Raw genomic sequence first — 27,542 nt, 5'->3', positions numbered from 1 at the left:
AGCATTTGGCTTTCGATCATCATAACCACCTTCTGACATCTCGGGTCGGACAGATATTGAACACCATCTTCGAGGGGAACTCCTCTTCTCAGTTCACCTCCAAAATGTTTCGGTGAACTCCTCTTTCTCCTCCGTCACCAGTTTAAGTCTAGATTTCCTTCTGCCTCAAGAAACGAAGTGCTTTTGTTCCAATAAGTTCAAATCTTATATCTTGATGACTTAACAGTCGCACAGATATACTTATTGTTTGATAGACGCAGGATTATAGAAAGCTAATGCAGAGTTTTCACATGTTTATACGAAGACATTGTAGTAATTACTCAAATTCTGCTATCCATTCCAGAAACTAAATGCTTACTTTGCTTGGTGATGTAAAAGCAAGTCATTGAGCTGCAACTCATTCTAGTCTCCTAAACTGAATTACAAGCAGAATGCCAAAACTCGTTCAAAATGAATATGCAGGGTTAACATTACAAATGATAGAAATCAGGAAAGAGGTCGGAAATATGTTATAGTGACCAACAACTATGAGCAGAAGATGATTTACATACATTAAACGTCATCTGACTGGAATTGGGAGGCCGGTAAAAAGCATACACAGCAAAGAAAGACTGAATTGTCGCGAGAGCAAGAAGCATGAATGCTGCTACAGCTGATATGAGGGACCAACGTGTGCTGAAGTAAGTGTTCTTGAAGCTGGCCCAATGCACTCGCCAGTCCTTCTCGTTATACTTGTTCACATCCTCAAACACCTGGCATAAGTAGTTATTGTGGATATCAAACACGACGTCTTTCCCGATGTTGCTGAAGAAATGGGCAATCCTCTCATCCGTCCCAAAATATCTCTCAATGATCTTGCGGTCGCACAGTAACCCGGCATCTGCCGGTGTGTTAAGGAGGCAAGCCATGAAAGTGGCATAAGTCGTGACATGCTTGGAGGAGCCCCTGTGGCACTGCTCAAACGCAATGAAATTGAGGAACAGAGAACTCATGAAGTCATCGAACTTTAATACTGGAATTTCCAGGACACCGTTGTTGAACTTTATGTCCATGAAGCTTTCACGATGGGTTGGCTTGAACTTAATGCCTGCCTGGTGGAGCTTGCTCGCGGGCTGGATTAGGCGAAGGAATTTATTGGGTCTCTGTTTTGTCTCTGAAGAATCTGGGTTGTTAGTAAAACGGAGGAAATTAAGCAGATGTTCTCCATCCCAATCTGGGTACTTCTTCAAGACATCCTTGGGTCTTTGAACCGTGCGGTTGAAGAAACTCAAGGCGAGATCGGACAGAGAAGGATGGCTCTCATTCCAGCACCCCAGCGTCAGATCGAACAGATCTTTAAGAATGAACCAAGGAATCTGGTTCTCGAGTTTAGCGAGATCCCGCATGATGTAAGGCAACACCCAGGGCTCGGTCAATAAGGGGTCCTGCCCCGGATCGGTGTGGCCCGGCAATTTTCGGTGGTACTTGCAGAATAGCTCAATGATGAAGCAACCATCAAGGACCATCATCTCGATGAGCTCATCGCCGTCGAAAGCTAAGGCCTCGGAATAACACTTTCTCACCTTCTCCTCCCTTGGTTTCAAAGCCTCGATGAAGTGCTTTAGCTTATCCCTCCTTTGGTTTGTTCGATTGAGCAGATCGATGGAGAATCGCCGCTTGTGCTCTTGAATCTTCTGAAACTGTGGCTTTCTGTGGTGGTAGGGGCCGATCGGGACCGTGTTAGGCTGGTACGCCACCTGATTGATATCGGACAAGCTTTGAGGCACTCTAAAGATGCAGAAACCTATGCCGTCGGCTGATCTCGCGCTACTTCCATCGGCCATTTCGACATCGACCACATGATGAGAAGAACTACCGCTCCTGGCGGTTTGGCTGCGGCGAGCTTCAGACTTTCTGGGCATTATTCGTCTCTCCGTATTTCTGCTTAGTTTGCTGAAGGTGTTTCTGTGACTTATGCCTCGCAGATAGTCTCCTTTTCTAATTGTATTCTTCCCACCTATAGAAAAAGGAAGAGAGTTGATGCCTGAAATTGCCAGGAAACTGGCTCCACTTCTCTTTGTTTCTGGCAGACGACTTGCTGTGTTGACTTGACTCCAGCAATAATAAGGGATGGTGGGGTCGTCTTGGTTCTAAGTCTTGATCAGAAAAAGGGAAAATGAGAAAAGCTAAAAAGAGCGGCCAAAGGAGATGAGCATCGGCTTATTGGACCAATCTTCTGAGGCCGAGGGAGTCCTTTTCTTTTGGGTCCACCAATTTTGTTGGGTTGCATTTTCCTCCTTTCCATTCCACAAAGCATGCGCTAAGTAATCGCAAAAGATCGGCGGAGAAAGGTATTGCAGAAAAATATCACGAAAGATAAGTGGAAAGGAAGATAGTGAAATTCAGGGTATGGGAAACGTAGAAGGCTAGAATCTGACCTCCTTATTGAGCGTTAAAGACGGTGGTGATGCAGTTTGCAGATGTATAGCGTTAGCGTGCAGTGCCACTCATGGAGTGATCTCCAGTGAAGGACTCGAATCGACTGCTATTAGGATCCCGCCCATGGACTAGATTTTTCTAGCATTTTAACCACCCCAGACATCTCGGCACGGACAGATGGACTGCAAGCCGAACACAACAATCCATTCGGACTAGTTCCTCTGCTCCTTTTGCATTGTTCCAAGAGCAAATTGGTGGATGGATCACTCTCTCCAATTCATTCTCCTTCATCCATCTGCTAACCCTGTAGCTGATCAAGGTTGAAGGTTTGCTGTCCAGAGATGAGCACTGGAAGCATGTTCCGGTAGCCGAGAACATCATACAGTCTGCAATTTCCTGTGTGGAGGTGCACCAGCGCAATAAACCCGTTCTGCCACAGGCAATGGTGTTGAGTTTGCTGACATAAACATCTTGATAGGTTTGAGAACAACAGTCAGCATCTAAAGAATCTTCTCCTCGGCCAGAGGACAAGAATCCCATGAGGCGCTTCGGGGTGTGCCATTCAATAGTCCCCATCCTCCATGTTCCTCTCATGCATGATCATTGCCAATCCAAAATTTCCAATCACAGCCTCCAGATTGTTACACAAATGTCCCAATGCACGATCTTAGCCTAACCTGGATCATGCAGGACCGCAATCCCTTTTGCTGCCCCCGTGGGCTCGGCCGCTCGGCCGATCGGTCTCTCTCTAAGATCATAAGCTAGGCAAGGAGGATAGACCAGTAAAAGCTCGTCCTCTGTTCTGCAAAAGCTCGTTTGGATGCACAGAAACCCGCTTGAAACTTCCATTTCTCATAGGTTTATTCGAAGGAATTAGGAAAAGTTCTCTAGCAAGATGGAAATCATTTTTCCTGAACCACCAAAAATGAACACTAATTATTTTGCCTTGAGAATGATTTTTATGGAAATTACTTTCGTCGTCACGAAGTTTTTAGTGAAATAAACGCACCTAAAGATATATCAACTACTGTCCACCACACAAATTCTCCAACGTGGAAATTACTTTGACTGAAACTACTCGCATGCGCATCTCAGCAGTGAGACTTTGTATTGAGTGTATGCATATATTCCAGTAATAGATTGCCGCGCAACTTTGTAAATCAATTCAAATACTCTAGTGTAAAGCCGGTCGATCTTTCAATTCCAAGTAACCATTATGAACTAACAGAATAACCATGTTGCAGTCATTATCAGGAAAAACCCAAGAAGTAGTCCCTTTCGTCGTTGGTCGGACTTTCTATAAAGATAGGAATCTCATAGGAAACAACAGTCTACTGCAGCTAGTTCGTTTCTCGTGAAATGAACGATTTGAAAAATATTTTTCTAAAAAGATCTTTTTTATCTCTTACGAAAATGAATAAGAAAAATATTTTCATCGTCCACAAAATGATTAGACATAAACTGTTGTCATTAATGAAAACATTTAATATTGACTTATTATTTGAAGCGATAGAAATTGTTTTCCAAAACTCGGCTCAATGCCGTTTTTCATGCTTAAAATACAATGGGCGATTCACACACGGTCACATGAATATACATTATCCATCGAACTTTGCCTTCCAATAAGGGTGATTAATCGTCATATCCACACACACACACAAAATCACGGCATATAGAAATCACCGGACAATCACCCAATAATAATTAATTATTTTGACCAAGGTTAATTAGCATAACTGTAATTAATTAACTCGTCTTAATTAGTTGACCCGACTGTAATTAATTAGGTCCACCTCAGTTAATTAGCTCAACAATAATTAGCTAATCCGATCTCAATTTATTATTCCTGTCACATCCCAATTCCTAGCAAAAAAGAGGGATGGCACGGCCGTCCTTCCACTCGAAGGGCGTAACCATAGACCGCCCCAAAGGTATCAATTCCAAAGGTTCTCGTATAGAACGCTCTCACTCTATTCGTCGCTAGCTGAAAAACCTGAAAAAGATTGGAAGGAAAGAGGGGTGGGCAACCACAGCTCAGAGAGTAGTGCATATCTCTTTTAAGTAGATCGAGCACCCACTATGCATATTTACAAAAGCATACCAGAAATTCATGATCCAAAACCAAGATATAACATATATATCAAATCAAGTATAGGTTGTTTAATTTCAAGAAAGTTCATATAGCTCATAAATACTCATATAAACCATTGTCACAATTCAAATATCAATGGTCGAGTCCATTGATTAATCTCCATCATAACACACGTCGATGGTCCATTCCATCAACTAAACTCCAATCACATGCCAATGGTCCATTCCATTGATCAAATTCGTGCTCAAATATCTAACCATGATCACGCATAATGCCCCATGACACGGCGACCAAGATTCTCCCATTGGCAAGGTTTCCACCTATAATGCTGATAGCCCAGTCCATAAGGATATCCTAAACTATTATGCGCATACCTACAAACCTATCCTCTGGGTTCACAGTGATATTGAGCACCCAATCAGCATCCTCCAAAATACACAATCCAAAACTATAATCGATATCACAAATCGATTTACCAATAGAATTATATCACCTTTTACAATCCACTTCTTTAAACACAAAGCATTTCATAAGCCATTTCACAATTCAATACATGTAACTTTTCATAAACATACTAAAATGTCGAAGAGCTTTTTTGTAATTCTTTCACAAAAAGGCTTCACAAACTTGAAATGTACAACATTTCTCAACTCCGTTCATCAAACACCATTTCGGAACTCATCTCATAAGCCCGTAACATTTTGAAACGTCTTACATAAAACGTTTCTCAAACCAATTAATAAGAACCAAAAAGTAGTAAATGCTCGATCTAGAATTTTATGTATCAAATATGCTATAAACATCGGTTTTACCTTTCAACAAAACACATTTTGCAGTAATATGTCTAATCCTTTTCATTTTCAAGAAATGATTTCACAATTTCAAAGAAGAAATAGCACCACTCACCCGAGAAAGCAAAAAACCAACTTAGGATTGTTACTCGAGCCAACGCACTTGTATTCCTATCGGATAAGCGAGAAATAACGTCAAACGAGTGCAACACTACATTAACTGCGAATCGGCTAAACTAATTCTAATCGCTAACAAAATAACTCCTTGCACTAGCAAATCGGTCACCCAAAGCTAGTCTTCCAATTGTCCACAACACGTAGCTCGCGCCGAAGCTCTTAAATTTTGCTCCGGCAAAACTGTGACTTCTCTACAACACTATAATCCACCAATTCTGCGAAATCCCATAACTCCAACTAAAAAATCTGACTTCGTGATTCAAAGTTATTCGAATTTAACAAAACTTCGAATTCAAACCCGAATACCGAAAACTTTTCCAATTAGACGAATGATAGGCTTGAAGACTTACTCGACGTTGCAATTCGAAGTTGATTCGGCTTGTCGGGACGTCGGATCGTGTACGCGTAAAATTTCTCTCTCCTCTCTTTCCCCTTCTCCACGAGTGAACTTCGTTTTCTCCGCTGGATTTCACACTTGTTCTTTTTCTTTTACCCACGCTCGCACCACTTATTGCGTAAGAAAGAGTTGTGGCTGGGCTCGGGCTTTAGGAATAAGGGTTTTGGTTTTATTTGATAAAATAATGGGCCGGACTTAAGGGCCCATATATTACAATTCCGATAACGATTAAAATAAAGTAACCCAGGTTAACCTTAACTAATCAGAGTTAACTAAATTAACCGCAGTCAACTAACCTAACCATAGTCACTAACCTAACCCAATCACGGTTAACTAAATAATCCACGATTAACACTAATTAATCTATCTCATAAACGTAATTAACATCCTAATCAGATTATGGGTTAACTCACAAACTAACGACGGTCGATGACAATGTCGGTGGCCACTCGATGGCAACAACGATGGTGACGACTCGGGCATGGCAGCAAACAAAGCTCACAGGCGTACGGGGGTGCGTGGGTCACGGTCTTGCGGCAACTCGAGTACTACACACGGAGGTCCTCGGGTGGCTCTCAACAAGGGCGGTTGATGGCTGGTGGTGGGTCGGCACGGTTGGGGCTCTCGGCTTGGCCGGGGCTCCCGTGGCAACGGCGCATAGGGCTAGTGGCTCACGGCAATAGAGGGCGAGCGAGTCTCGCGAGTCGATTGAGGGTCACGGGGTTCGATGGAGCTCGGGCACACGGCGGGCGACGACCGAGCGAGCTCAACAGGTGGCAACAGCAACAGTAGCCCGCGGTCTCGATGGGTCTAGCGGGCAATGGGGCTCGACTTACACAAAAGCGGGGTCTCGGACGTGCGGGGCTGGGCCGAGCTCGACGAGGCATTGGGGGGAGGGGGGGATAGAGACAGCGTGGCGCGGCAACGAAGGCGGGTGGTGGAAGTGACGGTGAGGGCAGCCAGCGGTGAGAGGAGGTGGTGGTACCGGTGATGTGGTGGCCAGCCGAGCAAAAGAGGTAGAGAGAGAGAGAGAGAGAGAGAGAGTGATTTGATGGAGTGGGCCCATAAGTCTCTTCCTCATAAATATTTTTATTTTACTTGTATAATATCCGAGGGCAATTTGGTAGCTTGATAAATGAGGGCAAGTTAGTCATTTTGCACAATCGATCGAGGGCATTTTGGTACATTCACATCTAGGGTTCAGTTAAGGCTAGGCTTGGGCACGAAGGGTTTCGGTACTATGACGTGACGGCTCGACAACCCGGGCTTAACTTTCTCTGACCAACGTCTTGGGATAATCCAATTCATTGTCCCTTAATCCTCGGAAAATCCAATATTATTTACCAGGCTGAAATTTATTATTAAAATTTATCGAATCCAGTTATTTTACATACGTCGAAATTTCGGTGCGTTACGAGAACCCTAACTTTCAAAAGAAACGGCACTACTTCCTAGCTCATATAGGTGAAATATCTACCGTCTGTTTTTATTACTAATAAACACATTACATTTCTTTATTATACTTCATTAAGAATATAATTCAACCTCTAAAACGTAAAGACGATACCGACTTCCCATGTTCGGGCTAATGTTAGTATCAAAAAATCATTTTCAGTAACTTGTTTTTACCCATTAAATCTTATAACTAGTAATATGCTAGTATTAGGTCGAATTACCATTACTAGTGATTTTAACCAAAGGGTTTCAGCCTCATTTCTTTTGAGACCACATTTACCATCTCTCTTGGTAGAGGCTTTGTAAAGGGATCGGTCAAATTCTTGCTTGACCTCACGTAGACAATTGTTATGGTATCATCTTGAATCAATTATCTCATGTACTCATGCCTCAAGCTAATATGTCTAGACTTTCCGTTATAACTGCTACTATAAGCTCTCACCAATGTAGCCTGACCGTCACAATGAATAGAAATAGGAGGCATAGAATTAGGCCATTACTTGATGTCTAACAACAAATTTCTAATCCACTCAACATCTTTTCCAGTTGCAGCTAAAACGTTGAATTTTTTATTCCATCATTGAATGAGTTATGCATGTTTTTTTCTTGCTTGCTCAAGATATAGCACATCTATCTAATGTGAAGATTCATCCAAACAAACTTCAACACCGTGTCGAATCGATTAAATTTGGGGATTCATGCCATAAAAAATTCTAACTTGGTACCCATTATACATTTACCACAAAGTAATTATCATCCCACAAAAATCTCGAACTGACAATGTCCCTCATCTTTTAAAATCGGTTGCAATGCACAACCACACAATTAAATGCGTCATTAAAACCACTCACGAGTGCACGATCCGTTTGCAAAACACGACATTTAGCATTGAGATCCTCATTTCCCAACTCGGTGATAGCTAGTGAAAGCTCGAGAGAGGTGTAGATGCAAAGAATCGTACTATGCATCTCTTGATTTTTTGAATGAGGTTAAGGCTAATAATGTCGGCACTCTGGTCATTGCCTCTTGCCATTAGGAGATAATCTACTAAATTAAGACGAAATGGAGATTCCGCAGAATGGCCCGTGTAGGTGTAAATTGTGGAAAGTGTATACCGATTTTAAAAGTGCCAACTAGAGCCTACAATAAGATAGCAGTCATTGCATTGGAGGAAAGTATTATAGAAAGATCATACAAATGAAAAGAGAAAAGTACACTAGAAATGCCATAATTTTTGTACGGCGTTCACTTGAGTGCTATAATTTTTAAAACGTTCACTTAAGTGCCATAACTTTCAAAAATCATTCACTTGAGTGCCATGCTAACGTGGACGCCGGAAAAGTTGATGTGACTCGCCAGAAAAGTTGGTGTAGCACTCAAGTGAACGATTTTATTTCGACATGGCACTTAAGTGAACGATTTTTTAAAGTTGTGGCACCTAAGTGACGTTTTAAAAGTTATGGCACTCAAGTGAACGCTGTACACAAGTTATGGTACTCATGGTGTACTTATCACCAAATGAAAGTGAAGAGGAACATGTAGAGTTCAAGAAGAGACACATAAGCTGAACTCGTTATTGAAGGTAAAAGGCAACGGTGAAGATGTAGCATTGACATGCCAGTCATGGAGCAATCCCCTGAGGAGAAGGAGAAGGAGGGAAAGAGTACTATGGAGTTGAGTCATACTCACTTTGACTCCAACTACTCCTTGAACTAGTATCACATTGAAGAAATTGGCTTTCAAGCATTTGACCCACTTCCGACATCTCTGGTCGAACAGATGGATCCTTGTGTGTACACAACAATGCCAATCGGGCTAGTCGCTCTGCTTTTTCTTCCACAAAGTTCCCCAGCAAATTGGGATCGATCACCCTTCCCAGCTGGCCTTCATTCATGTGCTTTCTAACCCGATCCTCTAACCAGAAGCTTCGCCATCGGGTACCTCAGGGGAAAAAATAAAAAATCGGTTGTCCCGAGATGACCTTGAGAAGCATTTTCCCATATGCGAAGACATCATTTTTCAGCGTGCACTTTCATGTGTAGGAGTACTTGGAGGCAGTAAACCCAACTATGCCGCAGGCGATGGTGTCCACATAAACATTTTTGTAGCGATGATAGATTTGAGAATCGAAGCCAGAATCAGCTGAATTTTCTTCTAATGGGGAGGAGAATGAGATTCCTGTGCCACGTCTTGGCGTGCGCGTGCGCCACTCGATAGTCCCTTTCCCAGCATTCCTCTCATGCATGATCACGGCAGTGCAGAAACTCCCTATCATGGCCTCGAATTGCACATTCGGCAGTACACTTGCCGCGCAGATGTAGGGATGCATGATCTTGATGTCACCTTGAGTGTGAAGGTGAGCGAGCCCCCTTGCTGCCTCCAAGGCTATTCGCTTGCGACTGGTCCAATCGAGAGGTCGGGCACACCGATCCGGTCTCTCTAGAAGATTGTAAGGTAGGCTGTTGTTGATCATCAAGGGATACACTAGTAAAAGCTCTTTCTTGGTCCTGCAAAAGCCCCTCAACCTTAGCACATTTGGGTGCGTTGAAACTGAGCGACCCACTTGAACTTCTGTTTCGAACTGCTCTTTGCTACATTGATCGACTGTGCGAGCTCTTTTTACCGCCATAAGAGAACCATCAGCCAAGCGCCCCTGGGAAACCTTTCCAAATCCACCTGCGGCCAAGACGTTGTCTCTGCTAAAGTCGTGTGTCACAACTCGGAGCTCTTTTAGAGAGAAGCTTTTAGGAGGTGATGGGGGATCATCTTCGATGGACTCGGTGAAACTGAAGGATCTGAGATTGAACACCATCTTTAACAAATCCCAATTCCTCTTCAGCACTAATTCATTCCCGAAGCCGCTCAAGGGAAGACTTTGGAGTGCGAAGATAGCTCCATGAAACTCATCCGACACCTCAGCCTTTTATTCACACGCCAAAAGCGATCACCGTGTGAGAAAGAGATGATTTCAAATGGAGAGAAAGTGACAACCAAAATAAGAATCAACAATACCAGAGGAAGCTTGCTTTCCTTTACATTTTGAAATTTAGCATGAATGATCTTTCTGTATTATTTTCAACGAAGATCCCCGACTAGCCCTTTTTTAAAAAAAAAAAAAACCTCGGCCCAATATCCTAAAAAACTCCAACTTTTGCACTTGTCTTAATTCTACTTTTTGTCTCATAAAAAACCTCCAACTTGAGGTCCAGCTCCAATTCTATCCAAATATCATTTTGTCCTATAAGAAACTCTCAACTATAGGTCATGTCCCAATTTACTCTAAACTATTTTTTGTCCTATGAAAAACTCCAAACTTTAGGTCATGTCCGAATTTTATTGTCTAATCCCAATTTTACCCTAAAATCTTTATAGACTCATAACTTTTTATTTTGAATCACAAATCTGCCCCCATTAACCCTCCATCCAAAATTTCTCATTGACAACCGAGAAATGGAAAACTCCCAAGCGCGAGCTATTCAAGAGTCCTTAGTGTGAGCTCTTCGACTGCGAGAGACAGAACATTCCAAGCACGAGAGATCGACGATCGAGCACAAAATCATTAAGGGCGATTTTGATAGAGGGTAATGAAGGCAAATTTAGGATTCAAGTAGAAGTTGGTGGTCTTTTATGAGACAAAAATTTAAGAGTAAAATTGAAACTAGGCTTAAAACTAAGTTTTTTTAGGCGACAAAATAAAAACTAGGGTAGAATTGATACTAACATAAAGTTGAAGGTTTTTATGAGACAAAAAAAAATTAGGGTAGAATTGAGATTGCACATAAAGTTGGACGTTTCTTATAAGAAAAAAAAAGGTAAAATTAGGATAAGAGTTAAATTCAGAAGTTCTTTCGGGGTACTAGGCATTGGAAGCATAATAGATGTAAAAAAAAAAGGCTCTAATCGAAGCTATTTATCTAATTATTTTTTATCAATAGTTTTCATTTTTTTTTTTGGCGGTAATAGAACATATCATTTTATTGCATCAAAAGTAGATGGATCACGGAGGTTGACCTTTCCTCCCTCACGCGAAGATGGGGTTCTTGCCACCTCACGCAGATTGATCTAAGAATAAAGCGTGGAAACGCATAAGTGGAGAAGCGAAGACTCGTTCAATTAGCATGATAGATTAAGAGGCAGCACTTTGAACAACACTCTTGCAAATTGTGGAAGAAAAGCGGTCTTTATTGGCCAATCCTTCTGCTGTGATCCTGCCAGAAAGATTTTGCTTTCGAGCATTCTAACATCTTCAGATATCTCAGGTCGAACAGATGGATCGCCATCTGTGCACAATAATGCCAATCAGAACTAGCTCCACACAGTTTCCCGACCCGTTCTTTCTCATAAATCCACCAATCCATCCTTCCAAACCGAGTTTTGTACTGCAGGTGCGCAGCATGTCATCAACGACGTCATCCGACACGTCAACAGCCACATCCTCCGCCACTCGTGTCGCCAAACTAGCAAGCCGCCACGTCATCCGCCACATCACCTCTGACTGTTGACTGGAGACCGCTGATCGTTGACTAACCATCGACTTGCACTGGTCGACCGTTGACCAGTTCAAAGCCAGACCGGTTCTCTCACATTTCTAACCGGTTCGTGCACTTTTTTGACCAATTTTTGGATTCTTCCGATCGGTTCTTAAGGCAGTTCAACGTGCTCAACCTATTCTTGGCATTAGTTTCTCCAAATTTGTTTAAGAAATACTGGTTTCTTCATACACGCTTTTTTTTTTCTCTGTTTTTACACTAGTAAAGTGCATATAATGGATAAATTAAAAATCTCAATGCCCATTCAGACCATGTTGAATGGTTTTAATTATGTTCTATGGGCTCAAGAAAATCAATTTACTCGAAAGGATGCAGGCTTTAGAATTATGTCACTGGCGATATTTAGTAGGTTACTAGTAAAATTGAGAAAAAAATTTTAAGAGAAAAATCAATCTAATAGGAAGCACGATATGCTTCGTGGGCGAATTTTATCTAAGACATGAAGGAAATGCACAGCCGGACAATTAAGCGAGTCATATAGACCTCTCACAAGTGCACGATCCATTTGCACGACACGACATTCAGCACGAGTCTCCTCGTTCCCCCAAACTCGCTAACATTTAGAGAGAGCTCGAGACAGTTGTAGTAATCGCCCGGTCGGGGTCTCTCCGGAGATGGGTTGTCCGGCCGAGCGAAGTTTCGAGTATTTTCTCGTAGGGAACCTTTGGTTTGGGTTTCGGTCCCAGCGGGCATTCGCGAACCAAACCATCATCAACTTTAGGCCAGATGGCCGTTAATAATCGGACCACGTGTGGTGTCTGCGTATGCGATTGACTTGATATCTATGGGTAGTTATGTGGGGCATATTATGTTGAGTATTGCATACCGTGTGATTTTTAGCGGGTGAGCGGCATGTGATTGGGATATTTATATATCAATATGTGATTGACTGATAGGACCCTCTAGACGAATCAACGCCTTAGCCGGGCTTAGGCGTTGACTCACCGGGATTTATTTCTCACCCTATTATGGTTAACCTTTTTCGTGTCCGAAATGATGGAATTTAGGATTCTGTTGGAATTGATGCTGAGGGCTATGTTGGCATAGTCCTCTACCTGGAGTAGATGTGAGTTGACCCTACCCACTTCGAAGTATGGATCTAAATTGTGTATTGTCTTGATTGGATAAGACAAGTTTGTCAATAAAATGATCTTTTTGAATTAATGCGTTTTCCTACTTGCCTATCCCTATTTTATATTTTTGTCCGGGAATATTATACGTTTCCGTATTCGTAGTTAATCTCATGGGTTGATAGCGTGCCCGGGACGCTATCCTTTTAACCCGAGGGACGAAATGACAGGGATGCCGCGCGCTCGAGGATCGGGGCGTGACATCACCCTTCCCAACTCGTTCTTGTTCATACATCGACCAATCCATTGCTTCAAACTGAGATTTTTATTATACTGAATATGGCTGTCCAGAGGTAAGCTCAAGAAGTATTATACTCCAAACGCGAGACCTCTTGTCGCTCCCAATGATACGCTCGTGAGTCATCCAATGGAGAGGTTGGATGGACCGATCCCATCTATGTCTGAGATGATAAGCTAGGCTGCAGTTGATCATGGAGGATAGACCAGTAACAGCTCTTTCTTGGTCCTGCAAAAGCCAATATAGCAGATGTGGGTGCGTCGAGCTTCCCTGCTGCACTTCTGCTTCGAAATGCTGTTTCCCTCCATCGATCATCGACGATTGCTCTCTTTACTGCCACTAGCGAACCATCAGCCAATCAACCCCAGTAAAGTTTCCCGAATCTAGCTTCCGCCAAGAAGTTGTCACAGCTAGAGTTGTCCATGGCGACTCGGACCTTCTTTAGGGAGAAACTTTTAGGAGGTGTTGGGTCACCTTCTATGGACTCGGTAAAACTGAAGGTTCAGAGATTGAACACCATCGTCAAGGGGGAACTCCTCTTCTCAGTTCACCTCCAAAATGTTTTGGTGAACTCCTCTTTCTCCTCCGTCACCAGTTCATTTCTAGATTTCCTTCTGCCTCAAGAAACGAAGGGCATTTGGTCCAATAAGTTCAAATCTTATATCTTGTTGACTTAACAGTGGCACGGATATACTTATTGTTTGATTGACAGAGGATTATAGAAAGCTAATGCAGAGTTTTCCCAAGGTTATACTAAGACATTGGAGTAATTACTCAAATACTGCTATTCATTCCGGAAACTAAATGCTTACTTTGCTTCGTGATGTAAAAGCAATTCATTGAGCTGCAACTCATTCTAGTCTCCTAAACTGAATTATAAGCAGTACGTCATTCATAGGAAGCCAGAACTCAGTTTCACCCCATAAACATCTTGTTCAAAATGAATATACAGGGTTAACATTACAAATGATAAAAATCATGAAAGAGGTCGGAAAAATGTCCTAGTGACCAACAACTATGAGCAGAAGATGTAGATCATACATTAAACGTCATTAATGATTGGAATTGGAACGAGGTCGGTAATAACTATACACAGCAAAGAAAGACTGAATTGCCGCGAGAGCAAGAAGTATGAATGCTGCTACAGCTGATATGAGGGACCAACGCGTGTTGAAGTAGGTGTTCTTGAAGCTTGCCCAATGCACTCTCCAGTCCTTCTCGATGTACATGTTCACACCCTCAAAAACCTGGCATAAGTAGTTCTTGTGGATGTCAAACACGACGTCTTTCCCGATGTTGCTGAAGAAATGGGCAATCATCTCATCTGTCCCAAAATATCTCTCAATGATCTTGCGGTCGCACAGTAACCCGGCATCTGCCGGTGTGTTAAGGAGGCAAGCCATGAAAGCGGCATAAGTTGTGACATGCTTGGAGGAGCCCCTGTGGCACTGCTCAAATGCAATAAAATTGAGGAACAGAGAACTAATAAAGTCATCGAACTTTAGTACTGGAATTTCCAGGACACCGTTGCTGAACTTTATGTCCATGAAGCTTTCATGATGGGTCGGCTTAAACTTAATGCCTGCCTGGCAGAGCGTACTCACGGGCTGGATTAGGCGAAGGAATTTATTGGGGCTCAGTTTTTCTTCTGGAGAATCTGGGTTGTTAGTCAAACGGAGCAAATTAAGCAGATGTTCTCCATCCCAATCAGAGTACCTCCTCAAGACATCCCTTGGTCTTTGAACCAAGCGGTTGAAGAAACTCAAGGCGAGATCGAATAGAGAAGGATGGCTCTCATTCCAGGATCCCAGCGTTAGATCGAACAGACGTTTAAGAATGAACCAAGGAATCTGGTTCTCGAGTTTGGCGAGATCCCGCATGAGGAAAGGCAACACCCAGGGCTCAGTCAATAAGGGGTCATGCCCCGGATCGGTGTGGCCCGCCAATTTTCGGTAGCACTTGCAGAATAGCTCAATGATAAAGCAACCATCAAGGACCATCATCTCGATGAGATCATCACTGCCGAAAGCTAAGGCCTCGGAATAACACTTTCTTACCTGCTCCTCCATTGGTTTCAAAGCCTCAGCGAAGTGCTGTAGCTTATCCCTTCTTTGGCTAGTTCGATTGAGCAGATCGATGGAGAATCGCCGCTTGTGCTCTTGAATCTTCTGAAACTGCGGCTTTCCGTGGTGGTAGGGGCCGATCGGGACCGTGTTAGGCTGGTACGCCATCTGATTGATCTCGGACAAGCTTTGAGGCACTCTAAAGATGCAAAAACCTATGCCGTCGGCTGATCCCACACTACTTCCATCGGCCATTTCGACATCGACCACATGATGAGAAGAACTACCGCTCCTGGCGGTTTGGCTGCGGCGAGCTTCAGACTTTCTGGGCATTCGTCTCTCTGTATTTCTGCTTAGTTTGCTGAAGGTGCTTCTGTGACTTATGCCTCGCAGATGGTCTCCTTTTCTAATTGTACTCTTCCCACCTATAGAAAAAGGAAGAGAGTTGATGCCTGAAATTGCCAGGAAACTGGCTCCACTCCTCTTTGTTTCTGGCAAACGACTTGCTGTGTTGACTTGACTCCAGCAATAATAAGGGATGGTGGGGTCGTCTTGGTTCTAAGTCTTGATCAGAAAAAGGGAAAATGAGAAAAGCTAAAAAGAGCGGCCAAAGGAGATGAGCATCGGCTTATTGGACCAATCTTCTGAGGTCGAGGGAGTCCTTTTCTTTTGGGTCCACCATTGTTGTTGTGTTGCATTTTTCTCCTTTCCATTCCACAAAGCATGCGCTAAGTAAGTCGCAAAAGATCGGCGGAGAAAGGTATTGCAGAAAAATTATCACGAAAGAGAAGTGGAAAGGAAGATAGTGAAATTCAGGGTATGGGAAACGTAGAAGGCTAGAATCTGACCTCCTTATTGAAGGTTAAAGACGGCGGTGATGCAGTTTGCAGATGTATAGCGTTAGCGTGCAGTGCCACCCATGGAGTGAGCTCCAGTGAAGGATTCGAATCGACTGCTATTAGGATCCCGCCCATTTGTAGCATTTTAACCACCCCAGACATCTCGGCTCGGACAGATGGAGCCGAACACAACAATCCCATTCCGACCAGTTCCTCTGCTCCGTCTGCATTGTTCCAAGAGCAAATTGGTGGATGGATCACTCTCTCCAATTCATTCTCCTTCATACATCTGCTAACCCTGTAGCTGATCAAGGTTGAAGGTTTGCTGTCCAGAGATGAGCACCGGAAGCATGTTTCGGTAGCCGAGAACATCATACAGTCTGCAATTTCCTGTGTGGAGGTGCACCAGCGCAATAAACCTGTGACGCCCTGAAAATTAGGCCTCTATTAAGAGATCGAGTTCAATAAAAAGGATTATTATTGGATTTTAATTGTTGCAAAATTTGGATCGTAAGGACGTAAGTGACGAATTTTGAACGAGTCCCGATTTATCGTTCGATTTCGATTAGGTCTCGAAAATCTTAGTAGCCGCGTTTTAGGATCTATTTCCTTGCGCTCGAGCCTAATTCTGACCGAGTTCGATCTTTGTAAAGATTAAAATTCGCTTCCGTCGGTTGAGTCAAATGTTCAACCAGTCCAAATTTACCCGATGTCTAAATTGCCCGCAGTCTTAATCACTAGGAGACAAGAAAATTCAAAAGTGACATGACCCTTCACTATTCCTAATGTCACATCAAATCATCCACTCACTCATCTCTCTCTTCCTTGCTTCCCCCTCCCACGTGCTATCTCTTTTCCCCTTTCTCTCTCTCTCTCTCTCACATGACCCTCTCTCTCTCCTTTCCTGATGTCTAAATTGCACTCAACCAGTCCAAATTTACCCGATGTCTAAATTGCCCGCAGTCTTAATCACTAGGAGACAAGAAAATTCAAAAGTGACATGAGCGTTCACTATTCTTAATGTCACATCAAATCATCCACTCACTCATCTCTCTCTTCCTTGCTTCCCCCTCCCACGTGCTATCTCTTTTCCCCCTTCTCTCTCTCTCTCACATCACCCTCTCTCTCTCCTTTCCCTATGTCTAAATTGCCCTCAACCAGTCCAAATTTACCCGATGTCTAAATTGCCCGCAGTCTTAATCACTAGGAGACAAGAAAATTCAAAAGTGACATGAGCGTTCACTATTCTTAATGTCACATCAAATCATCCACTCACTCATCTCTCTCTTCCTTGCTTCCCCCTCCCACGTGCTATCTCTTTTCCCCCTTCTCTCTCTCTCTCACATCACCCTCTCTCTCTCCTTTCCCTATGTCTAAATTGCCCTCAACCAGTCCAAATTTACCCGATGTCTAAATTGCCCGCAGCCTTAATCACTAGGAGACAAGAAAATTCAAAAGTGACATGACCCTTCACTATTTTTAATGTCACATCAAATCATCCGCTCACTCATCTCTCTCTTCTTTGCTTCCCCCTCCCACGTGCTATCTCTTTTCCCCCTTCTCTCTCTCTCTCTCACATCACCCTCTCTCTCTCCTTTCCCGATGTCTAAATTGCACTCAACCAGTCCAAATTTACCCGATGTCTAAATTGCCCGCAGTCTTAATCACTAGGAGACAAGAAAATTCAAAAGTGACATGACCGTTCACTATTCTTAATGTCACATCAAATCATCCACTCACTCATCTCTCTCTTCCTTGCTTCCCCCTCCCACGTGCTATCTCTTTTCCCCCTTCTCTCCCTCTCTCACATCACCCTCTCTCTCTCTCTCTCCTTTCCCCTCCCCCCCCTCCCCCCCTCAACTTGCCGACCCCTCCCTCCCTCCCTCTCTACCTTTACGGCAACTTTGCCCCCTTCCATCACATCACTGCCAACCCATCAACTCCCTCTCTCACATCACTCTTCTCTCTCTCTCCCTCTCTCCCGCCGGTCCTCTCTTTCTCCCCACCCCTACGTGACCTCTCTCTCTCCTCTTCTTTTCTTCTTTTTCTTCTTCTTCCTTCTTTTTCCTCTGGTCTTCTGGTTGATGCGACAGACCCCCCCTCCAGTGTCCTCCTTCGTTCTTCTTCAACTTCAGTCTTCTTCTTTCTTCTTCTTGGTCTTCTGATTTGGCCCCCTTCTTCCTCACCGACGCCATCACCAGTCACCACCCCGAAGTCGTCGTCTCCGCCCGCCACCAGTACAACGCCCGAGATTCTCGAGCTCCGTCGCCCTCTACCTCGCCCGCGAACCCGAGAGCTCACAGACCACCACCCTCACCTTCACACCTCGTCGTCGTCCGCCTGGCCACCGTCCCGAGCTCCATCCGTCGACCGCGACCCCACCTCGATCCTTGGAACCCAAGCCGCCAGTTGCCATTGACGCCGCCGTACCACCGGAGCCCGTGGGCCCTAGGGTGGCCGTGAGTCTCGTGAGCCGCCGTGCCCGAGGCCAGCCCCGCGACCCACGAACCGCCACCGTGAGCCGTCCAAACGCCATCGTCGCCCTGAATCCGTACCATCCAGTGAGCCAAGTACCGGGCGTGAACAGTACCGGTGAATAGGGGTTCGGTGAACAGTACCTCGTGAATAGTGCCTCGCCGGCCGTAAACAGTAACCGACTTGAACAGTGCCTCCGGCCGGTCGTAAACAGTAATTCCGACGGTAAACAGTAATTTTCGACACCCGCCTCGAAGTTCGTGCCCGACCCGACATCAACCGCCGTTGTTGTGAGTCGACCTCTAAACCCCGATTAGGGCGCTAATTGCGCTCAGTTAGTGTAGTTAGCGGTAATTAGTTTTTGTAATTAGAGTAATTAGCCTAATAGGGCGTTTAGGTAGCCTAATTGTGGTCGGTTAAATAGAGATTGGGTTTAAGTTAAATGACCACGATTAATTAAGTTAGTTTGCTAGTTAGGATGTCTTCGGCTATTTGGTAGTAGATAGGACTGATTGGTTGGGCGGTGATTGCCGGTGTGTGATCGCGAGCGAGCGATAGGGACAGGCCGAGTGGACTCTCGATTGGTGGTTGGCTTGGAATTTCGATAGTTGAATTATAAATTTTGATCGACTTTTATCGTCAGATTATTGAAAGATATTAGGCGATTGTCCCGATTGCGTGTCTGGATGCTTGGTTTTGCGTGTTAGATGTTTTGAGCTAAAATTGTGGGTGTCGGTCCCATGTTTCCAGATGCAAAGTCCGGTGGATAATTTGTGCATCCATGCAACCTGAGTGAAAGCAACCTGCATATTTTTAGCATGAAAACGGCATGGTGCCGAGTCTTTGATCTTGAATACATGAGCATCCCGCTAAGTCTAAAGATAAGAATTTGACTGATTGTTGTCGGGTGCGATTGAGTGGTCACTTAATGGTTGTTCCCGACATGATCGTGCCGTGTCGACCGGAATTACATGACTTGTTAGATGCACGCCTTTCCGTGTCGTCGGATTGAGCGGATGCCGGTCGCAGCTTGTGACGGACCGACGCTTCTTTTGGAATGTCTGCTATGTCGTGCCGTGTCGATCGGAATTACACTGGCATAGTAGTCGCCGTCGCCGAAGTAATGGGACGATGTCCGGTCCTACCAGTAGAGCACCAACTATCTAGTGTGCTAGGCACCAACCGTCTAGTGTCCCGGGCCATGTGGCCTCTTTTGTTAATAATTGGACTTCGTGTGGTGTCCCATGTGTGCAAGTTGATGTGATGCCTTGCCGCTTATCTGTCTATCGTGATTGATTGGAATCAAGCATTGCATTATGCGCGGCTCAAGACCGGTAAGTTCGCATGTGGTTGGAAATATCTGTTCTTGGATGATACGACTGTTTGTTAGGATGTCCGAGTGAATCAACGCCCTAACCGGGCTTAGGTGTTGACTTTGCTGAGATTTATTTCTCACCCCGTCGTGGGCTAACATTTTCGGGTCCCGAGTGATAGAACCCCATGGATGCCGAGATTTGGCTGTTGGATTAGTCTTTTGAAGTAGATGAAGGTTTAACCTTAGTACCTTTGTTTTGAGATCCTCGAGAGCCGCCCCGAAGTGTGGGGTTGTATGTGACTACCGTAGCTCAGTAGGGTTAAAGTTCATCTACTTTTGGTTAATGAATGAAGAAATCTTTTGAGTGAACGATCGTTGAGCCGTCCTAATATACTATCCCCGATGTTTGTAATTATTTGGGAGTGTGGCACGTTCCGCATGCGTTTTAAGTACGTAGGTCGATAGCTTGCCCGAGACGCTATTATCTATGACCCGTGGCGAATTGATAGGGATGTCACGAACTCGAGAGTCGGAGCGTGACAAAACCCGTTCTGCCACAGGCAATGGTGTTGAGTTTGTCGACATAAACATCTTCACAGTGGCGATAGGTTTGAGAACAACGGTCAAGATCTGAAGAATCTTCTCCTCGGCCGGAGGACAAGAATCCCAAGAGGCGCTTCGGGGTGTGCCATTCAATAGTCCCCATCCTCCATGTTCCTCTCATGCATGGTCATTGCCAATCCAAAATTTCCAATCACAGCCTCCCGATTGTTACACAAATGTCCCAATGCACGATCTTAGCCTAACCTTGATCATGCGGGGACGCAATCCCTTTTGCTGCTCCCGTGGGCTCGGCCGCTCGACCGATCGGTCTCTCTCTAAGATCATAAGCTAGGCAAGGAGGACAAACCAAGAAAAGCTCTTCCCTCGTTCCGCAAAAGCCCCTCGGCATAGCACGTTTGGATGCACGAAAACCCGCTTGAAACTTCCATTTCTCATAGGTTTTTTCGAAGGAATACTGTTTTAGGAAAAGTTCTCTAGACTCTAGCAAGATGGAAATCAATTTTCCCGAACCACCAAAAATGAAAACTAATTATTTTGTCTTGAGAATGATTTTTATGGAAATTACTTTTGTTCTCACAAAGTTTTCAGTGAAATAAACGCACCTAAAGATACATGAATTACTGTCCACCATACAAATTCTCCAACGTGAAAATTACTCTGACACTACTCGCATTCGCATCTCGGCGGTGAGACTTTGTGTTGAGTGTATGCATATATTCCAATAATAGATTGCCTTGCAACTTTGTAAATCAATTCAAATAGTCTAGTGTAAAGCGGGTCGATCTTTCAATTCCAAGTAACCATTATGAACTAACAGAATAACCATTATGAACAAATAGAAAATCCTCTCTCCACTTTTTGAAATTAGAACCGAGAAGAATCTCAATAGCTATGGAGTTGCCGTTTACGGAAAAAGGTGATCGAAAACATCAATATTTATAATTAGCATAATGTGAAAATTTACCTTGAGAGTTACATACATCATCATATAATCACCTTTGAGCAGAAAACATAATATGCGGTTGTATACTTTCCGCATTACAACGACCATGAGAATTTGTTTTAATCTTCGATAATCACCACCTTTATGTGTATGAAAGCACTTAGACCAATCAATTCCCAACCATATGCTGTACATGCAACCCTCCATGCAAAAATACGTAATTACCTCATTTGGGAGTATGACTATGCATTAAAGCATGAGACATCCCAATACTTTATAAACCGTTATTTATCAAATCCAACCAAGTGTGCTACTTTGGCGGTCACAACCCAATTAGATTTTTCTGAAATTGGGATATAAATTTTATATTTCACATTTATCGTATGCATGTAATTTCAGAAACTATGGGCAATGATCTTTATATGGTTTTGCTCGTCTCGTTGTGTAGGTTCCGAATATATAATTTTCTTTCAATTTTGACAAAAATAAAATTTTGAAAATACACCGTAACGCAATTCGAGATCTAGAACGTGTTGGCTCTGATACCACATGATAGCCGTGATTAATACCCTTATGCAACGACCCAAGATAATCACGTTTAGGTATACGAATTACATATTCATAAAGTTAAAGCATTGACGCGCCTTGTTTTGGATCCATTGTTCTTGATGCGGAATTTGCGGCGATCCGTTACTCAAGAGCTTCTCCTCTATTAACCTTCTTTAGCACCGGCTTCAATGAAACGGCTCCTCACGTATCGCTTCTGACAACTCTTGATGTGAGGTTATATGGACATTAGGGTTTAGAGGAGGGACTTTAGCTCTATTTATAGAGATTGAAACATTATCCCCTCATTGTAGATAATGCTTATCTCGGCCTATACTATCTAGTCTCATATCTAACTAGAATTAAAAAATCTTTTATCTATCTTTATTATACCAATTAATATTTACAATAATAATTAATAAAGCCCACATTGAATATTAAAATATATATTCTAACATGCCAAGCGGGCTAGTCGCCCTGCTTTTTCTTCCACAAAGTTCCCCAGGAAATTGGGATCGATCACCCTTCCTAGCTGGCCTTCATTCATGCGCTTTCTAATCCGATCCTCTAACCAGAAGCTTCGCCATCAGGTACCTCAGGGAAAAAAATAAAAAATCGGTTGTCCCGAGATGAGTTTGAGAAGCATTTTCCCAAATGCGAAGACATCATTTTTCAGCGTGCACTTTCATGTGTAGGAGTACTTGGGGGCAGTAAACCCAATTATGCCGCAGGCGATGGTGTCCACATAAACATCTTTGTAGTGATGATGGATTTGAGAATCGAAGCGAGAATCAGCTGAATTTTCTTCTAATGGGGAGGAGAATGAGATTCCTGTGCCACGTCTTGGCGTGCGCGTGCGCCACTCAATAGTCCCTTTCCCGACATTCCTCTCATGCATGATCACGGCAATGCAGAAACTCCCTATCACGGCCTCAAATTGCACATTCGGCAGTATACTTGCCGCGCAGATGTACGGATGCATGATCTTGATGTTACCTTGAGTGTGAAGGTGAGCGAGCCCCCTTGCTGCCTCCAAGGCTATTCGCTTGCGAGTGGTCCAATCGAGAGGTCGGCACGCCGATCAGGTCTCTCTATAAGATTGTAAGATAGGCTGTTGTTGATCATCAAGGGATACACTAGTAAAAGCTCTTTCTTGGTCCTGCAAAAGCCCCTCAACCTTAGCACATTCGGGTGAGTTGAAAATGAGCGACGCACTTGAACTTTTGTTTCAAACTGCTCTTTGCTACATTGATCGACTGTGCAAGCTCTTTTTACCGCCACAAGAGAACCATCAGCCAAGCGCCCCTGGGAAACCTTTCCAAATCCACCTGCGGCCAAGACGTTGTCTCTGCTAAAGTCATGTGTCGCGACTCGGAGCTCTTTTAAAGAGAAGCTTTTAGGAGGCGATGGGGGATCATCTTCGATGGACTCGGTGAAACTGAAGGATCTGCGATTGAACACCATCTTTAACAAATCCCAATTCCTCTTCAGCACTAATTCATTCCCGAAGCCGCTCAAGGGAAGACTTTGGAGTGCGAAGATAGCTCCATGAAACTCATCCGACACCTCAGCCTTTTATTCACACGCCAAAAGCGATCACCGTGTGAGAAAGAGACGATTTCAAATGGAGAGAAAGTGACAACCAAAATAAGAATAAACAATACCAGAGGAAGAAGCTTGCTTTCCTTTACATTTTCAAATTTAGCATGATTGATCTTTATGTATTATTTTCAACGAAGATCCCCGACTAGCCCTGTTTTTTTTTTCGTTAGAAACCTCGGCCCAGTATCCTAAAAAACTCCAACTTTTGCACTTGTCCTAATTCTACTTTTTGTCTCATAAAAAACCTCTAACTTGAGGTCCAGTTCCAATTCTATCCAAATATCATTTTGTCCTATAAGAAACCCTCAACTATAGGTCATGTCCTAATTTACTCTAAACTATTTTTTGTCCTATGAAAAACTCCAAAATTTAGGTCCTGTCCGAATTTTATTGTCCAATCCCAATTTTACCCTAAAATCTTTGTAGTCTCATAACTTTTTACTTGAATCACAAATTTGCCCCCATTAACCCCTCGTCCAAAATTTCTCATTGACAACCGAGAAATGGCAAACTCCCAAGCGCGAGCTATTCAAGAGTCCTCGGTGTGAGCTCTTCGATCGCGAGAGACAGAACATTCCAAGCACGAGAGATCGACGACTAAGCACAAAATCATTAAGGGCGATTTTGATACGGGGTAATGAAGGCAAATTTAGGATTCAAGTAGAAGTTGGTGGTCTTTTATGAGACAAAAATTTAAGAGTAAAATTGAAACTAGGCTTAAAACTAAGTTTTTTTACGCGACAAAAAAAAAATAGGGTAGAATTGATACTGACATAAAGTTGAAGGTTTTTATGTGACAAAAAAAAAATTAGGGTAGAATTGAGATTGCACATAAAGTTGGACGTTTCTTATAAGAAAAAAAAAGGTAAAATTAGGATAAGAGTTAAATTCAGAAGTTCTTTCGGGGTACTAGGCATTGGAAGCATAATAGATGTAAACAAAAAAAAAAAGGCTCTAATCGAAGCTATTTATCTAATTATTTTTTATCAATAGTTTTCATTTTTTTTTTTGGCGGTAATAGAACATATCATTTTATTGCATCAAAAGTAGATGGATCACGGAGGTTGACCTTTCCTCCCTCACGCGAAGATGGGGTTCTTGCCACCTCACGCAGATTGATCTAAGAATAAAGCGTGGAAACGCATAAGTGGAGAAGCGAAGACTCGTTCAATTAGCATGATAGATTAAGAGGCAGCACTTTGAATAACACTCTTGCAAATTGTGGAAGAAAAGCGGTCTTTATTGGCCAATCCTTCTGCTGTGATCCTGCCTGAAAGATTTTGCTTTCGAGCATTCTAACATCTTCAGATATCTCAGGTCGGACAGATGAATCGCCATCCGTGCGCAATAATGCCAATCAGACTAGCTCCACACAGTTTCCTGACCCGTTCTTTCTCATAAATCCACCAATCCATCCTTCCAAACCGAGTTTTGTACTGCAGGTGCGCAGCATGTCATCAACGACGTCATCCGACACGTCAACAGCCACATCCTCCGCCACTCGTGTCGCCAAACTAGCAAGCCGCCACGTCATCCGCCACGTCACCTCTGACTGTTGACTGGAGACCGCTGATCGTTGACTAACCATCGACTTGCACTGGTCAACCGTTGACCAGTTCAAAGCCAGACCGGTTCTCGCACATTTCTAACCGGTTCGTGCACTTTTTTAACCAATTTTTGGCGCTTTCTGATCGGTTCTTAAGGTATCTCAACGTGCTCAATCCATTCTTGGTATTAGTTTCTCCAAATTTGTTTAAGAAATACTGGTTTCTTCATACACGCTTTTTTTTTTCCTCTGTTTTTACACTAGTAAAGTGCATATAATGGATAAATTAAAAATCTCAATGCCCATTTAGACCATTTTGAATGGTTTTAATTATGTTCTATGGGCTCAAGAAAATCAATTTACTCGAAAGGATGCCGGCTTTAGAATTATGTCACTGGCAATATTTAGTAGGTTACTAGTAAAACTGAGAAAAAAATTTTAAGAGAAATATCAATCTAATAGGAAGCACGATATGCTTCGTAGGCGAATTTTATTTAAGACATGAAGGAAATGCACTACCGGACAATTAAGCGAGTCATATAGACCTCTCACGAGTGCACGATCCATTCGCACGACACGACATTCAGCACGAGTCTCCTCGTTCCCCCAAACTCACTAACATTTAGAGAGAGCTCGAGACAGTTGTAGATGTGAGGAATCGAACTATGCACCTCTTGAATGTTGGAATGTTGGAATATACTAAATTAAAACGAAACGGAGATTCCGCGGGTTGAAATATTGCCCAGAGGTAGCTCAAACGGCGCAAGTAGGTGTGAATTGTGGAAAGTGTGTCCCCGATTTTAAAAGTGCCAACTGGAGCCTACAAGAAGTTGTTTCGCAAGGATGACTCCCAGTCACCGAGAAAATTCTTGCAAGCTCTGTAAGAGTTTACCTCGCAGAGAAGAAAGTCAAAGTCAAGTAATCCAACCATATCCTCCTATGAAACCATGAAAACAAATTTGTAAGATGCAGGCAGCGAATCAAAGTGCCAAAAACTAGGATTTTCTTGCATATACAAGGATTGATGTGCACGAAAACACGTGCGACTGTTCTTATCGATGTCTCCTAAGGACGACAAATGTAGAAGATCGCGAGGAAAGTATTACATGAAGATCATACAATGAAAGTGAGGAGGAACATATAGAGTTTAGGAAGAGAAACACAGAAGCTAAACTTGTTATCGAAGGTAAAAGGCAATGGTGATGATATACCATTGACATGCCAGTCATGGGGCAATCCCCAGAGGAGGAGAAGGAGAAGGAGAAGGAGGTAAAGAGTAGTACAGAGTTGAGTCATACTCACTTTGACTCCAACTACTCCTTGAACTACGGTCCCGTTGAAGAAACTGGCTTTCGAGCATTCGAACCACTTCAGACATCTCGGGTCGAACAGATGGATCCTCATGTGCACATGACAATGCCAATCGGACTAGTTGCTCCGCTTCTTCTTCCACGTAATTTCCCTGCAGATTGGGGTCGATCGCCCTTCCCAACTCGTTCTTATTCAGAAAATCACCAATCCATTCGCCCAAAATGTGATTTTCTTCATCCACTGACACGGGAAGTCCTGAAGCCAACCATCCCGAGATGAGCTCGAGAAGCATATTCCCGTATGCGAAGACATCATTCTTCAGTGTGCACTTATTTGTAAAGAAGTACTCGGGGGCAATAAACCCAAGTGTGCCACAGATGGGGGTGTTGACATAAACATCTTCATAGCGTTGATAGGAGTGAGCATCGGAGCCAGAATGAGCTGACCCCGTGGGCCACTCAATAGTCCCTTCCTCTACATTTCCCTCATGCATGATCACGGCCTCCGCAAATCCTCCTATCACGGCCTCAAACTGCCCATTCAGCACTATATTTGACACGCAGATTTCACGATGCATGACCTTGATGTTACCTTGATCGTGAAGGTGTGCAAGCCCCCTCGCTGCTCCCAAGGCAATTCTCTTGCGAGTCGTCCAATCAAGTGGTCGAGCAAACTGATCCTGTCTGTATCTAAGATGGTAAGATAGGGTGCCGTTGATCATCAAGGGATACACCAGTAAGAGCTCTTTCTTGGTCCTGCAAAAGCCCCTCAGGCATTGCACGTTTGGGTGCGTCGAAACTGTGCTTCCCACTTGCATTGCTGCTTCGAACTGCTCTTCCCTCCACCGAGCGCCATAGAACGCTCTCTTTACTGCCACTAGCGAACCATCGGCCAAGCGCCCCCTGTAAACCTTTCCACGACAACTGACCCACACCAAGTTTTTGCTGCTAAAGTTGCATGTCGCGACTTGGAGCTCCTTTAGAGAGAAGCCTTTAGGATGTGTTGGATCGTCTTCGACGGACTCGGTAAAACTGAAGGTTTGGAGGCTGAACACCATCTTTTAAGCGGGGATTCTTGTCAAGTACAAATG

General features: G+C 43.6%; 4 protein-coding genes across 4 annotated transcripts; all 4 read right to left on the bottom strand.

The window, feature by feature from the left end:
• Nucleotides 1–444: 444 nt before the first annotated feature.
• On the bottom strand, nt 445–1,938 carry LOC115737705 (UPF0481 protein At3g47200-like). The gene has a single exon (XM_030669988.1). It carries the CDS (start codon nt 1,899–1,901, stop codon nt 510–512), a length of 1,392 nt encoding a protein of 463 aa, XP_030525848.1. The 5' UTR covers nt 1,902–1,938; the 3' UTR covers nt 445–509.
• LOC115733088 (UPF0481 protein At3g47200-like) lies at nt 445–15,917 on the bottom strand. The gene is made up of 2 exons (XM_048281709.1): nt 14,286–15,917; nt 445–524 (listed from the first exon to the last, which is right to left on the bottom strand). Exon 1 carries the CDS (start codon nt 15,642–15,644, stop codon nt 14,301–14,303), a length of 1,344 nt encoding a protein of 447 aa, XP_048137666.1. The 5' UTR covers nt 15,645–15,917; the 3' UTR covers nt 445–524; nt 14,286–14,300.
• LOC115733506 (BRASSINOSTEROID INSENSITIVE 1-associated receptor kinase 1-like) lies at nt 8,886–11,807 on the bottom strand. The gene is made up of 3 exons (XM_030664158.2): nt 11,711–11,807; nt 11,471–11,610; nt 8,886–10,250 (listed from the first exon to the last, which is right to left on the bottom strand). Exons 1-3 carry the CDS (start codon nt 11,805–11,807, stop codon nt 9,363–9,365), a joined length of 1,125 nt encoding a protein of 374 aa, XP_030520018.2. The 3' UTR covers nt 8,886–9,362.
• A 6,695-nt stretch (nt 15,918–22,612) lies between the features above and the next one.
• LOC115737811 (LRR receptor kinase BAK1-like) lies at nt 22,613–27,542 on the bottom strand. Its single transcript, XM_048281712.1, has 3 exons — nt 27,141–27,542; nt 26,916–26,923; nt 22,613–23,060 (listed from the first exon to the last, which is right to left on the bottom strand). The coding sequence occupies exons 1-3, from the start codon at nt 27,507–27,509 to the stop codon at nt 22,679–22,681; spliced, it is 759 nt and encodes a 252-aa protein (XP_048137669.1). The 5' UTR covers nt 27,510–27,542; the 3' UTR covers nt 22,613–22,678.

Source organism: Rhodamnia argentea, chromosome 7 (assembly GCF_020921035.1).
Source record: "Rhodamnia argentea isolate NSW1041297 chromosome 7, ASM2092103v1, whole genome shotgun sequence".
Lineage (NCBI taxonomy): Eukaryota > Viridiplantae > Streptophyta > Magnoliopsida > Myrtales > Myrtaceae > Rhodamnia > Rhodamnia argentea.
Note: the sequence above shows the minus strand (reverse complement) of the source record. Positions and strands in the feature narration are given on the sequence as shown.